This window comes from Topomyia yanbarensis, chromosome 2, assembly GCF_030247195.1.
Source record: "Topomyia yanbarensis strain Yona2022 chromosome 2, ASM3024719v1, whole genome shotgun sequence".
Taxonomy (NCBI): domain Eukaryota; kingdom Metazoa; phylum Arthropoda; class Insecta; order Diptera; family Culicidae; genus Topomyia; species Topomyia yanbarensis.
Genome location: NC_080671.1, coordinates 431,167,279 through 431,182,277, shown reverse-complemented (window position 1 = coordinate 431,182,277; position 14,999 = coordinate 431,167,279). Strand labels below are relative to the sequence as shown.

The window sequence follows — 14,999 nt, the reverse complement described above, 5'->3', positions numbered from 1 at the left end:
TTTGTCTGGGTAGGTTGGATCGTCCAAATTTTAAGAATCGATGCGATGCTTCGTATCGATCTTTCGCTTTGGGTTCCAGATGCCTGGTTACGTCTAATGCCCAGGTCACCAATCCAGAATAGATAACGGATCCAGACCAGTCCATGGATCCGAACTGGTTTAGTCTGGATCAAGACCAGTTTCAGAATCCGGTCCTAACCCATCCTCTTACAAGGTCAGTATTACGGCCTAGTTTTTGGTGTACGGAAAAGAAATACTCGACGATTGATAAAGGGGCTTTGGCCAACGCTTGGGCAGCCAAGCGATTTCAAATGTATCTAACTGGTTTGGAATTCATAGTAATAACCGACCACAAGTCCTTAGTTGATATCTTCTGCGAAAAATCATCTCCGAACAAGCGACAAGAAAGGTGGCTGTTAACCTTCCGGCAGTCGCGCTAGTGCACTGAGTGCACGTTGCTCTGAAAAGCTAGCGAAATCGTCTTACAGCATCAGCAGCCGCTCGTTCAGTGGGCCATATGCGCGACTTCCGGAGGGTTAAGGATGCAGTATTTTCGCTATCGAATAAAACATGCTCCAAGGAAGACTAACGTTGCGGATCCATTGTCACGGCTACCAGATCTAAATCATTGGATAAACTTCAAATGTTTAGGTTGAATTTCCCATGCCAAAATGGTTTGTGTAGTTCGTAGCTACGTAGGGTAATGAATCTTTTGACACACACACGTTGTAAATTTCGGATACATGTGATGCGTTTTTGTTCACTAAGGCATCTGACAACATGCTTCTGTAGGCATTTCTAAAGCACGAGCGGACTAAACTTGTGCCTACTGAAAGGTTGCTGTTAGTTAGCGATTTTAATGGGCGAAGAGATTGTTCTAAATGTTCTCAATCGATAAAATTGTAAAATATTTATACCAAAACGATCAGTGTTTATCCACTATTCAGCCTTAAATATAATTGCAGTTTTATTAAAATTTCTAGAATATACAAATAAGATTCATTGAAAAAAGATATCTTTTAATTTTCAACCGGTAAAACACTAATAAAAAAAAGTCACTTTCACCGGTAATTCGTCATATTCAATTATTAAATTACTGAACAAGTCAGCATTCCTCAGCTGAAATATACCGCTAAGCCGCTAACGATCTAAAAATGTTGCTGACTGACCAGTACTTTTTGACGTTTGGATAGAACGGGAATAGTGCGGAGAGTTCGGTAACCGAATTGTTCTACTGAATCGATTACCGAACGGTTTGCTGTTCAAAACCTCAGTAAAATTTTACGGTACCCAACAATTCAAATTAAGGGCCAATTTCTTCACCCCCGCTTAACGCTTAAACCAGGTTTAAAAGTACTGGTTTCCGTTCTAAGTTTATAGCTGATTCACTCTAGAATACCTATCCGTCTTTCGATTTCATTGCTTTCGTTTCTCTTGGTCTCAAATTTGCCGAAAATAGTCAACAAAATCGATACAGTAAATTTATGTATACAAATGAAAACAATACACTAAATACGCATCGATTCATATTTTTTTGGTTCAGTGTATTCCTACCGATTAGTTGTTTACATAAATCGCTCCAACTATTTTTACTTTTCGACGAGATTTGTGAAGGCGTTTTATCGTTGTTTGGCGTGTCAATCGACTCAGTATTTTGTTTTCAACATTGTTATTGTGCAGTGTGAAAGTATCTCTTGTTTGCTTTTGTGTTACGGAAAAATCAGCGAAGAACGCAATTGAGTGAACTTCTGTAAATTAACCACCAAAACTTTCCCCCGAACGCAGCGCCATCTATATTTCATTGTTCGCATTCTCAGATGGGCACGCATTATGGCAAGTGCATGCGATCACTGCGCGAAAACCGTCAAATCGGATGACGACTTTATCGAATGTATGGGTTTTTGCAACAATGCGGTACATATGCAATGTGGGAAACAACATAACAAGCCGTTTTTGAAAAAACTTGCGGAAAACCCAAATTTATTTTGGATGTGCAATGAATGTGTCAAGCTGATGAAGTTTGCTCGCTTTCGTGACACCGTTTCTTCACTTGGGTGTGTTATCGCTGCTGTCGCTGGGAAAACGGATGACGTCTGTGCTGAACTAAAGGCCGAGTTATCCAAAAATAACCAGCAAATTTCGTGCCTCGCAAGAAAGGTTTCAACAGCTACTCCAGTCCGGCCAAAATCCGGTACCTCTCGACCACCTCAGAAACGTCGTCGCGAGGATGGCCCTGATCCGAGCAATATTCTTGTTGGTGGTCGAAAACTAGTCGATAATAGCAACATTGTTACAGTTCCACCTCCCGCGCCGTTGCTCTGGATGTATCTTTCCCGCTTTCATCCTAGCGTTAGCAAAGAGACTGTCGAAAAAATGTCTAAAAAAGAACTAAATTGTAACGAGGAGATAAAGGTTATTCTGCTTGTTAAAAAAGGCATAGACGGCAGTACTTTGAACTTCATTTCCTTCAAAGTTGTAGTTTACCCAAAGTATAGCTCTTAACCCTGACACATGGCCGGAAGGCATACTGTTCAGGGAATTTGAAGACAGCCGTACCCAGAACATTTGGAGCCCGCCGACTGATTTTTCACCGCCTCCAGAAGAAGAATGTACTTCTCTAATGCAACCCGGCCCATCAATGGTCCTGCAGAGGACTCCGCAACGATTGGCCATGCCACTATACCAAGCTACGCCGCCATTGTGAAGGAGTATCGATACCGATCGCATACTGGGATGCAACGCAGTTGGTACTATGGAAGCCCTCGATCCCTCCGCTACAGTCGAGCCTTTGCCGCCAGCGTTCAGCAGGCGTCCCGGTCATGTATGTGTGGGTGGAGAAAGGGTCTTCCAAGCCGCCTTTCTCGACAAGTATTATACAAATTGTAACGATACAACGGTTGAACCGATTCACGCTTCTAGCTCATCGTACGACTCTCGCCGCAAGCGGCTACCACCCCGTTCCTGCTCTCCGCATTCCGCCATCGGGTTCCAACGCACCGCAGTTGGCACTATGGAAGCCCTCGATCCCCCCGCCACAGTCGAGCACTTGCAGCCAGCGATCATCAGTCGTCCCGGTCCTGTGGGTAGGATGGGTGAAAGGGTCTTCCAACCTGCCGCAAATGGCAAGTATACATCTGTTCCGAACACTTCAAGCGCTGATGTATTCTTCGCTTCCAGTTTTTTGCCTTTTGCTCCGACATCTTGTTATCATATGCCAACCATTTCTCTCGACGACGACGATAGTCGTATTTTCTGGCGCGACGCAGTTGATTGGGGATGCCTCGAATCCCTCACCACAGTCGACCAAGCGACCGTGAACCGTTCCGATACTGTTCGTGGGATTGACGAAAGGATCTTCCTACACGGCAATCGGTGGAGAAGTGGAACGCAGTCTCGGCTGCTACCATCCAGATTGCCTGTAGGCTACAGGTAATCTGGCGAACCGAGCAACAGACGACGGGCACGGCTAACTAGTGATTGGTTAGCTGGAGCGAAAAAAGCCAAGCGCAAAAAAGGGAGTGAATGGTCTGTTCATGCCGAGGCAGGTTTGGTGCAGCGACTGGCAACCGCGTAAGGGGTATACCCAGCCACCCCGAAGCAAGACAGAAGAGTGAGTGTATAGGCGTATAAGTGGACTGCCTCATGCCAAGACGGGAGGGTCGTAGCGTATTATGTTGGGACTTAGCTATCGATGCCTCATGGCGTGGCAGAGGAGTGAAAGGGTGAGCATCCAAGTCAGTCTCACACGGCATGTTAAGGGTGAGCACAAAAGTCAGCCTCACATGGTATGGTAATTCTTCTAATTCGCAAGAGATAGATCGATGCACTCTTTTGGAAAGATAACTATCTTGATAAGTCGAATAACTTTCTGGAATATGTTGAAGCTTTATTTACGATATTGTTATGTTAAACCCTGTTTCTTAAGGGATCATTCACAAACAACGATCAACATCATCGAATGTACTATAAATAGAGATTTTTGGCCTTCAGTACCTACAGTTATTTGCAAAAACAGGTTCTTTAACATTTCTGTAGACTTCGTCTTGTTTTTCAAAAATGTAACAAATATCTCACTTCAAGGTGGATTAATCACTATAACTATATCATCAATATGAAGGTGTTGGACAATCATAAAAAAATTCTAGAAGGCATCGTTGCTGTACGCTTTACCGTTTCGAGTGAATACTTTTTCGCCAGTTTCTAGCGAAAAAAAACATTGTGTGTCATTGAGAACAATACGTCATTTGTGTGTGTGAAAAATGTATTGGATTGAAAATTGAATTTATTTCTTTCAAGAAATAAATATAGAATTTCGATAAGTTGTTCATCCACTAAAACATCGTTGCAATAATTTAGTGATCGCCCCTTTAAATGCCGCGAGTCTGATCAAATATTACGGCCATCTCAAAGATTACTTATTTCATTAAAAGATACTTGTTATGTACCTAAATTTATTTTTATTCCGGCAGTCATATTTATTTCACGATACTTTTCTACCATCTAAAGGACGCCAACGCTGGTACGAAGCAAACAGTGTGTGTCACGGCACGTACCTTGGACGTTGGTTGCGTCTGCTTAAAACCTAATAAGAAAGTTCAAAATATCTTCGTACCAATACACGGAAATTGAGTATCCAAGTGCTTCGTAAAGGTGGTGCTTTACTGTTTATGTTTTTTTTGCTTTGAAATATCCGCACTCCTACTTATTACCAATTGTACAATCCAATCACTAAAATGTGATGATTAAAGCCGATTACGATTCGTAATTTTCCGTTTTCAACGTTTGGTTCTGTCTTAGACACTAGTTGTAATCCCTGCGTCAAGTTTTCCTTTCTCACCGAGAGCTTCGCTCTCTTAGGAAATTTTTAAATGTTTTGCTTATTTTCCCTAGAATCAATCAATTAAATGTTAAAATAATAAAGTTTTACCGGTTAAAAATACTGCTTTCAAGTGGTTTGCCTTAACAATCGATATAATCTAAGTACGGTTAGACCCTATCGGTTTATTTTTTTTGAACGCATCTTACAGTTAAATCTTAACGAAAAAAAATGAAAACTCAAACACTTTTGTTGCAGAATTTTGGTATGAACGGGTATCGCCTACAGGTAGCCTAGCTTAACCATATCTCGACAGACGCCGGTCATCCGTTTGATGTAGGCCGGATTGTACAGCAAATCTTTGGCGTACTTGTCCAGATCTACCAGTTCGGAACTCTCGAGAGCGGCCGATATGTCCGGCAGGTCCTTCTCCACGCAGCAAGTGGTGTGTAGGGTCATCAGAGCCATTCCTGTAAATAAGGTGACATTGGATTAGTTTGGTATCAATCATGGACACTTCTGTGGATACTCACCAAATCCAAATCGGGCGAATTTTTTCAAATGCTGTTGTAGTGTCTCAAACGGGAACAGCTTCTGGCCATCGCATCCTAGTTCGTCGATTCGCTCGACTAGAGCGGTGTGATACTTTCGGAGTAGCTCGGGCAGCCGGGTTCGCAATTCGGTGTCGGTGCAGCAGAACAGGAAGTAGGACAAATCGATTACCGGTGTGCCGCAGCGAGATACCTGCCAGTCCAGGAACCTGAGCTCTTTTGGGTTTTGGATGTTCTGCAAGAGAAAGAGGAAAGAAGATCATCAATACCGTGAAAGGTGTATTTTAAGTAGTCTAGTACAACTAAAAGAAACAAGGAATCGGTTCCAGACAGGGGTACGTTTCAACCAGAGGTGTGATGTTTAAACGTTTAACACGAATTTATGTCTGCATAGTAAATTCACTATCAAATTTCATGTATTTTTCATACATGTGTCTCGTAAAGAAGGTTGGTTAGTATAATTCTGAACATTTCAGCTTTACGTCACCTGCAAGAACTTGTGCAGACATTTCCGAATATTTTTTCAATTTTATTCAAACATGTCATTTCTATACTTTACTTTCTCTTTGGACTTTCTGTTTTACCTTCAGCTTCGCCGGGTAGGGTTCGATCGGACGCAGTTCAGCGCAATTCAGAGGACTTCGAACAAAATAATGTTTTATCATTTTATCACTCCAAAAAAAAGTTTATACGCTTTTGAAGGCTTTCAGTTTGACAGTCTTTACCATTGATCCTGCCTGTTATGACGGCGTTTTACTTCGTTTTTCACAGGTACAGATTGCTTGCCTAATAAGGTGTCTCGATTCGAATTACGGCATTGTCGTTGACAATATCGAATGCATTGCACAAGGAGTTTATTTTTGAAGAACAATTACAAGTTTCTAGGGAGATTCGAATTATATATCGTGGACTGTAGTTGAATAGAAACAAATAACTAACGTTCATGAAACCAACTCGGGCCAAAGCAACAGTTTGTTATCATTTTGTCTCTAAGAGTTTTATAATTGTCACCGTTTCTAGCCCTTGGTCACCAATGGTTCACTACGTTTGCCAACGGTACATATGGCATGCCAAATCAGGTACTTTGAAGTGAATTTCGAATTCTCTTCCGTTTGAAACGGTCATCCACAGTAAACTTGTCCTTTCCCGTAAATTATTCCTGTCCAGGCGACTGCTTGAAATCAACTTTGATGTAGATTTTATCGTCATTGTACGATTTTAATCAGACTATTTCCTTGGCTCTCTGGACGAAACTTTCCGAAATATCAAGTTTTTGGCCATGCCCCGCATCGAAATGTTTGGATTCCGCTTGAGCAACTCTTTCGATCTTTTACCCGTTGTTCCCGGTTTGCGCCTAGCACCTTATTTGTAGTCCAGTTTCACCCGTTACTGGAACCTTTGAAGGACCTTTGAAATGGTCCAGTGATGTATAACCATCAGTTTTCTTAAGACGCGATGCGACAGCCGCGGATTTTGCTTGTGGGGGAACAACATACTTTTGCGAATAGTTTGCTGATTTTCTTCTATCTCAACCGGAATCTCACTGACAACTGCAAAACTTAGCGGACGAAAACATAAGTCCAAAGATAAACTAGGCAAAATTTGGTTCATTTCGGTACACACGACACGTGTCTATGAATAAGGTTGAGCACAATCATTTCAGCATCACTCGCTTCAGACACATGGAAGAGAGCACATCGTGTCATCGTGACTCTTGGTTGTCGTTTGCGAAGTAGATTTACTTTTAGATTTTGGGAGGGGGGGGGGGGGGGTGGCGAGGTAAATTTTAGAATATGATTAGTCACAGTACGAAAAAAAATGCTTTTTGAATAAAGAAAGTTCGGCCGCTTTTTATTTGTTTGTGTCGACTAAGCTTCGCTTAGGCCGGCGTTCATCCCTTTTGACAGTGTCCGGTGGCCGGGCGGGACACAATACTGGATTCATCCTGGATTCTTCTGTATTCCGTCCATGGCGTTCATCCCCTCGACGACTACCGGTATCCAGACGGGACAAAATACATACGTTTCAGGTCAGCAATCAACACCTATACGACCTGATCACTCGCAACAAGGTGAAGCAGTGACGATCCCTTACGAGACAGTTTGCGTTCTCAACCAAAGCCAGATTGCGAAGCGATTTCATCTTTAACGCATCTCTCCGTTACGAGCTAGTTGAGCGTTTGCCCGCATCCTTAGAATTAGACTGCACAAAGTAAGCTCAGAGTCCTCCGAGTCTTCCAAATCTCAAAGGTAAGGCCTTACAGAGGGTTACAAACGGGTGTTCCCCAATTATGCATAAATACGTCAGGCATTCGGATGTTAGGCATAATGGACGTTGGGCATAATGGACGATTGGCATAAAGGACGTTAGGCATAAATTACTTTTGGCGTTGACGGTCTCGGGTCGTTATAGCACAAATGTTTGCAATTTTTGATGTTGTAGAATTACTCTGGAAGCTGATCAAATTCGATCAACATTTTATTCTATTATATATTCTTGATGAAATCTTAATTCATACAGGGTGTTTGGTTCATGGTTAAGAACCTCTCGGGGGGTGATAGACTGTCATATTTGGAGAAAAAAATTGTTCTACACATACCATCAAATCTCAACCGTTACAGAGTTATTGAACTTTATGTGTAAAAAACTTATTTGTCTTAAAATACCTCTAACTCAAAAAGTAAACTTTGTATTTCAAATATTTTAGGTCCACTGGGAAGGTGAGAAAATTTTGCATTGAGTGATACCCTCACATGCTTCAACTAATGAGTTTAAGTAGCCTTTTCAAAGTAATTTAGTGAAAATTAAACAACTTTAATCGATTTTTCTTTCATTTCTTGAAAATCCTAACAGTTAACCTCATCATTTTAATAATCCAGATTGTTAGTCTTGAAGAGCTGCATAATTCGTTATTTGACATGATACACTTACCTTTTCTTATTGTCATGAGTTTGGGTTATTCAACTTGGATATTTTTATCTCATTTTCACTAATACCAGCTCTAATTGAAAAAGTATGGCACTTATTGTACTTTTTTTCTTTTTATTCGAAAGCCAGGAAAATTTTACAGCGAAAAATGTATTAATACCTTTCAGTTAAGTAAATTTAGTATTCTTTTAGAAGTAAATTAGTTTTAAGTTAGTGCTATTATTAGCATTTTCGTTAATTTTCTTAAAATAGTGAATAATAAACATCATCATTATCATCATGGAAATAATGCATCTCAGCAAGTTCTACAGTTCTTTTTTTGACTCCATTCAATTATCTCTTTTGGTTTCGGCGCAAAATCGTTTTTATCACATCGTTTCATATGCAAAAATAACTTTCGAACCCACTACATTTGTGGCGAGGTCATGCTGTGTTAACTATTAAATAGCAGCAAAATGAAAAGAGATATAGACAAAGTGTCAAATAAAAAGTTATAGAGAACATTTAGGAGTATCAAATGAACAATAGTAACGATAAATTTTGTTGATTAATAATTTGAATAATTAAAAAACTCCAAAAAACACAAATTTTGAGTTATTTCGTTAGTAAAAAATTATTTAGTACACTTAACTAAAAGATATTTGTGCATACACTGATAGGACATTTTCTCAGCTTTCCAATAAAATCTTGTAAATAACGATATAAAGCATATTTTCTCAGATTAGAGCCTTTTAAGCACTTGCAAGTCAGTTACAGGAAAAGTATAGTAATGAAATTACAAAGAAATGAGAAGAGATAGGAATATGTCGTCCAAGAACAAATTATGAATCGTCTTAAAACCTAACTTTTGGATAATGGATATTGCTATAATCATACTTCATTATTCCGAGATAATTAGCAAAACCCTGCCCAAAAACACTAACTTTTAACTACTTTACAGCTAAAAGGTAATTAAAACTAATTAACTAAAAGATATGAGAACACCATTGAATAGGAAATTTTCTCACCTTTCGAATGGAACTAAAAGATTTAAAATACAAAGTGTACTTTTAAAGTTAGAGGTATTTTAAGACAAATAAGTTTTTTACACAAAAAGTTCAATAACTCTGTATCGGTTGAGATTTGATGGTATGTGTAGAACAATTTTTTTCTCCAAATATGACAGTCTATCACCCTTCGAGAGGTTCTTAACCATGAACCAAACACCCTGTATAAAAGATGCATAACAAGGCATTGCAAATTATTTTTTTTTGAATTCTCAAAGGCCCCCATCTCATATTGTGACAATTGTCAAAGTAAGCACAGATGCCAAATTTCACATCATTTGGACAATTCTATACTCCCGCCCACTTCGCTTGAAATTTTTTAAATTGGTGCTATGGAAAAATATGGAGGAAAAATATATTAAATGCTATAACTTTTGAAGTAGCAATCAGAAAATTACAAAAAATTATATCTCTTTTTAAAGGAAATAACGTTAGTATTTGACTAGAGATATTTCTGTATCTAGAAAAATAAGGAAAAGTGGGGTACTGGGCCATTTTGGCCCCAAAATCCCCTATTTTTAATAACTTTTCTTCTCCGTGATGCAAATTATACATATTTTGCAGTTTTTCTAATGTGAAAAAATCTCATAAATCGAACGGAACCTTTTTGACTTTTGCCCAAATACGAGAAGTTGGGGTTATAGGGCCTTTAGCCATTCATATTAAATTTTATCATTTTCTCGAGCATATATCTCTATTATTCTTCAATCAATTTTCATAAAACGTAATTTGTTGAGCGTGGAAAACTCTTTGGAATGCTACAAAAATAGATTCGTTAGCGGTAAAATTCCGAAACATCAAATATTTTATTTATTATACGGATATTTATGACGAGGGAAACTGTTCGGTTCGCGATATAGTAAGAACTCGCGGTCACATAACTAAATTCAGTGGGTTTATTGAGAAGAAGCACTTGTGTGCACATGCACTATACGTATATCAGTATTAAGATCGAAATCTGTTCAGTATATAATTCAGTTGTATTAACTCTTCGACTTGTATAAATTGTGACTGTAGATAATGACTCTCGATACTAACTTTGAATGATGACTGACTGTTCTGATTGTAATTTGTACTATATATACTGCCGCTATACGCATTACTGTCCCATATACACATGAGACAATTATGCGTAGAGCGGCAGTATAGATTGCTACCACTATTAAATGAACACAACTGTTCTGTTCAGGAAGTAAGAATCTTCTAGAACCTAGCTGTAGTATGGGTAACGAAACGCAACAAACTGTTCCGTATTTTATGATAAAAATGTGAAATCGAGACTATATGTCAGATAAATTGATGTTTCTGAATTTTACCAGAAACGAATCTATTTTTATTTTGTTTCTAAGGATTTTTCACGTTCAACAAGGTACAATTTTTTAAAATTGATTGAAGGGTAATAGAAATATATGCACGAGAAATGGTAAAATTTAATATGAATGGCTGAAGGCCCTATAACCCCAACTTCTCGTATTCGGACTAAGGTCAAAAAGGTTCCGTTCGATTTGTGAGATTTTTTCACATTAGAAAAACGGAATTGGATTGGAATATTGGAAATAGGGGATTTTGGGGCCAAAATGACCCAGTACCCCACTTTCTCGTATTTTTTTAGAAACATAAATATCTCCATTCAAATACTAAGGTTATTTTCTTTAAAAAGAGGTATAAATTATAATTTTCTGATTGCTACTTCAAAAGTTATAGCATTTAAAATATTTTTCAAAAATTTCAAGCGATGTGGCCGGGAGTCTAGAATTGTCCAAATGATGTGAAATTTGGCATCTGAGCTTACTTTGACATTTGTCACAATATGGGAGGGGGGCCTCTGAGAATTAAAAAAAAATTTTTTTTGCAATGCCCTATTGTGGAGTGTGTGTGCAGCAGTAGCTAAGCAAGTATCGAACTAACATTCCTTCCATTTCCTTTCGCGATCTACGTTCGGACCGGCACAGCGCCGGAATTGATCAATAGTGATCAATCACTTTAGGATTACCAGGAGTTGCACATTGAAAGATGCTTCGCTACTCCTAAGGGACCATCCATAAATGACGTAGCATTATATGGAGGAGGGGGGGGGGGTTTGTATTTTGTGATGAGGTAGGGGTTCATGTCATGCTACGTAGCTTTTTAAAGGGGAATAACTAACATAGCTTTTTATTTAAAAATAAATTACTATGACAAGGGGGAGGGGTAGAGTTACCGCCAAGCTACGTAATTATCATGGGGAGGTATTTAGAAGTTTGTGACAAAATGCTACGATGGGAGAGGGGGGTGTCAAAATCACTCAAAGAATGCTACATCATTTATGGATGATCCCCAAGCATAATTATCTACTTCAGCTAGTCCAGATCGATAACGGAGTAGCAGCCAGGGGTGGTCGCACAAGCTCAATCTGAATTGGTTCGTAAAAAAGTGTGCGATATTTGGGATTTAGTTCGTTAAAGTTTTTTTTACATTCTTATAGAATTTCCTTTTGTAAAAGCAGCTTACAAAATTGTATGTTTATATCACTTAAAAAATATTCTGTATCAAATAGCTAGGCAGGTATGCCTTTATTCACTCATGTTCCAGGTATTCCAAGAATTTCCTGGAGTGAAGATCTATAGATCTACAAGCGATACAGTTATTTTTCGGTCGCATATGGATGCGATACATACTCATGGAGGGTCATAGAACAAAGTTCAATAAGGAATTGCGTCAAATTGATGTTTATCCAAGCACTTTTGACGTAGGACTACGTCTTTGTTTTCGATATAGGGGTGCACGTTGCAAATTCTACAAAAATGGTATGTAACGAAAAGTGGTCCAATTTTAAACGCATATAATTCAGCCATCTGACGATAAATTTTCAAATTTTTTTGCACATATCGCCCCGAAATACTTCTAAGAATGGATTCCAATTGATAAACCCAAAGATTTTTAATATCATGGCGTTAAAAATTGAAATAATGAACAACCTAGTCAAAATATCGCGCATTTACACACAGAAGATAGCGCTTCCCTAGTCCAGCACGACAGGTTTGTGTACCTAACACGCTACGCTTCTACGAATGACGTCATCATCGACTATTTAAACGGACGGATTTCGCCAGAGCAGCTCAGTTGCCTGTTGAACAGCAGGCGAAGCAGATCACTGCGCTGTGTGTTTTTACAGCCAGTGTATCTGAGTTAAAAGTCCGTTATACTGCCTGTGGAGGTACGCTACCCAGTGAATGCGACTGTGCTTACCGTTCAAACATTATGCTATCTTTTGTGTTGTGCTCGTTTCCAGCACACTTTTATGTATAATTATTCGCACACAAAATAGTTTGTATATGCGAGCTCCATTTGCAAACACGGTTAACATAATGTCGTGGTATTAGTTGTCTCTTTCGCTCTGCCCATCATCATCAACGTTGATTCATTTTACTTTGTGCGCTTGGGTTTAATGTTTTGAGGCGAATGTGTAGGTAGGTAGATCTAATTTGTGACTAAATTGCACAACGAAAGTTTATTATTATTTAATTCATTGATTCATTTCCCCATCACGTGATTCATTTCCACTCAGCCTATAGTATTTTGATTCTACTAATAGTTACATACTACAAAGCCTATTTATGAATGAATACACTGCCTCTTGAAAAACCGCTGCAAAAACGCATCTTGTCCATATATAAAATTGTTTTCGATTCTTGGATATTTATAGTTTCGATAATGCATTCGCTATATTTGTATGCGTACTTTAGGAAGTTTTTACAAGCTAACCTTATGCTATAAAGCTTTAGTTCCAGATATTAGTTCGGTCACAGTTATCTGTCTTCTTTCTTCAGATCTTCTTAAATAAGTTTAATCGGATTCGATCACCTACTACCAATGAAATGACCTGAAAACCAAGAAGGTTTGTTTCAATATGTAATATTCGATGTTGATTGGTTGTGATTAAACCATACGTAAGAAATATGTTTGATTTATTATTACTATAAATGTACTAATAAAATAAATATTTTACATCAAGTAGTATAGTCCTACGTCTACAGCTCGTGCAACCCCATAGGGCTGCCCCTTGTAGTTTTTGAAATAAAGAACTTATGATCTATAAACGTAATAAGTAAAATGTTGATAGTTTTTTTCTGTATGTTCTTTGAGGTTTATGACATAATGCTCTACATAGTATGAAGTTTTGGATGGGGGTCGACTGTAGTAACTTTAGGTATTATGTATTTGACAATGGAGCCTTTTCAAGGACTCTCAAAAGAAGTTTATTATGCTTTTAAAGTGGCTGTTATATTGATTTTTAATATTTGTTACCGATAATGTGTGTTTTATTGTCCAGTTTTTTTTTTTTTAATTTTGCACCAAGCCATTGTCATTTGTTCATCCATCTGGTAAAATCAAAACTATCCGTTCAGAAAATGATTTTTCACAGAACACTTCTTTCCGTGTACTTACATATAGCCGCTTCGATCGTGTCCGCAAAAATTTTTGGATCGAAACGCTAGTCTTTTTACCCCGGAATTAGGGATAACCAGATTCCAACCAGCTGACATATACAATGGACAGTTGCTTGATCTCGTATACAGTATAGCTGTATGGTGCTGTGTGCAGAGTCGTAGCGTGCGGTTGAACAGGTTGGCCCCCATCAAGGTTGCCAACCTTTAAGGGCACTGAAATCCTGTTCTGCTTTATAATAAGGGAAAATATGTGTTAAAATAAGACCGAAGCCAGAAAGCCAATGTAAACATCAAAGAAGCGCACAACTGAGACTCCACCAAAAGTGCCAAAAGATTATCCTACGGAATAAACAACGAACGTGCTCGAATTGCACAACGCAAAAATTTCAACTGCAAAGATTTGAAATTAAAAAATAGCGAAAATATTATAAACTTTATCGCTTGTTTACTCAGTTTCATAAAAATTCAATGCGAGAGATTTGTGGTCATGGGTAATGAAGCAGCCCATCTCCTTAAAGCTCGTGGAGATCGTGGAGCAAGCTAGATCAATTGTAATCGCAATATCAAAAAGTTGTCGGTCATCAACGAGTTCTGCACTAAGTTGAATCTCTGGTTGAAATGTCTATGCTTTGGTGTTCCTAAAAGCGCTGAAAACTCCTTGACTTAACTTAAATTTCTAAGATCAAGAACTGTTTACTTCGGTTTTGTGTCAGAGCTTGCTCGAGCAGGTATATTCGGTGGCCTCTCAAGAGGAAAATTTAAGCTTTTGTAAGGAATGTCATCTGTCTGTAACTCTTGTGAGCAGTGAGTCCCACATGGAGATCATCAGAATCGCACTTCTCAGCCAAGAGAGCATTATGATTTGTCGTAGTAAGTGGAATAGCTCTTTTTAATATTTCTCCATTCGAAAAAATACAAATACAAAAAATACACCATTTTGTCCCGTCCAGTGCGATTGCCATTCAGAAGCTTTGTTCTCAGAAAGGGGTTCTTGAAATAGCCAACTTCGTGCTTCAGAAGATCCACGCATGGAAAACTCGAATCGGCGACTGCACCGTCGATCTCAACGTTGTGAGCGGGCATGTGGCCACACTTGTCCTTCATAAAAGGATTGTTGCCAGAAACGTAATTTGCTTGCTTTCAGTCCATCGTCTTCAAGTACCTAGCGTCAACTTATTTCCCAAAGTCTTCCGAAAAAATGCTCTATCCGTAACCTTTAGAGAGAAAT

General features: G+C 38.7%; 2 protein-coding genes across 6 annotated transcripts in view; one reads left to right on the top strand and one right to left on the bottom strand.

The window, feature by feature from the left end:
• The window catches only part of LOC131685420 (transport and Golgi organization protein 2), a 153,369-nt gene that overhangs the window by 3,463 nt on the left and 134,907 nt on the right, over window positions 1-14,999 (top strand). The window lies entirely within an intron of this gene.
• LOC131685419 (uncharacterized) overlaps window positions 3,866-14,999 on the bottom strand; it is a 52,610-nt gene continuing 41,476 nt past the window's right edge. The window contains exons 3-4 of the mRNA XM_058969112.1: window positions 5,350-5,602; window positions 3,866-5,286 (exon numbers count right to left, since the gene is read on the bottom strand). Of these exons, the coding sequence (XP_058825095.1) occupies window positions 5,099-5,286; window positions 5,350-5,602 (441 nt within the window). The 3' untranslated portion in view covers window positions 3,866-5,098. The remainder of the gene's footprint in view (window positions 5,287-5,349; window positions 5,603-14,999) is intronic.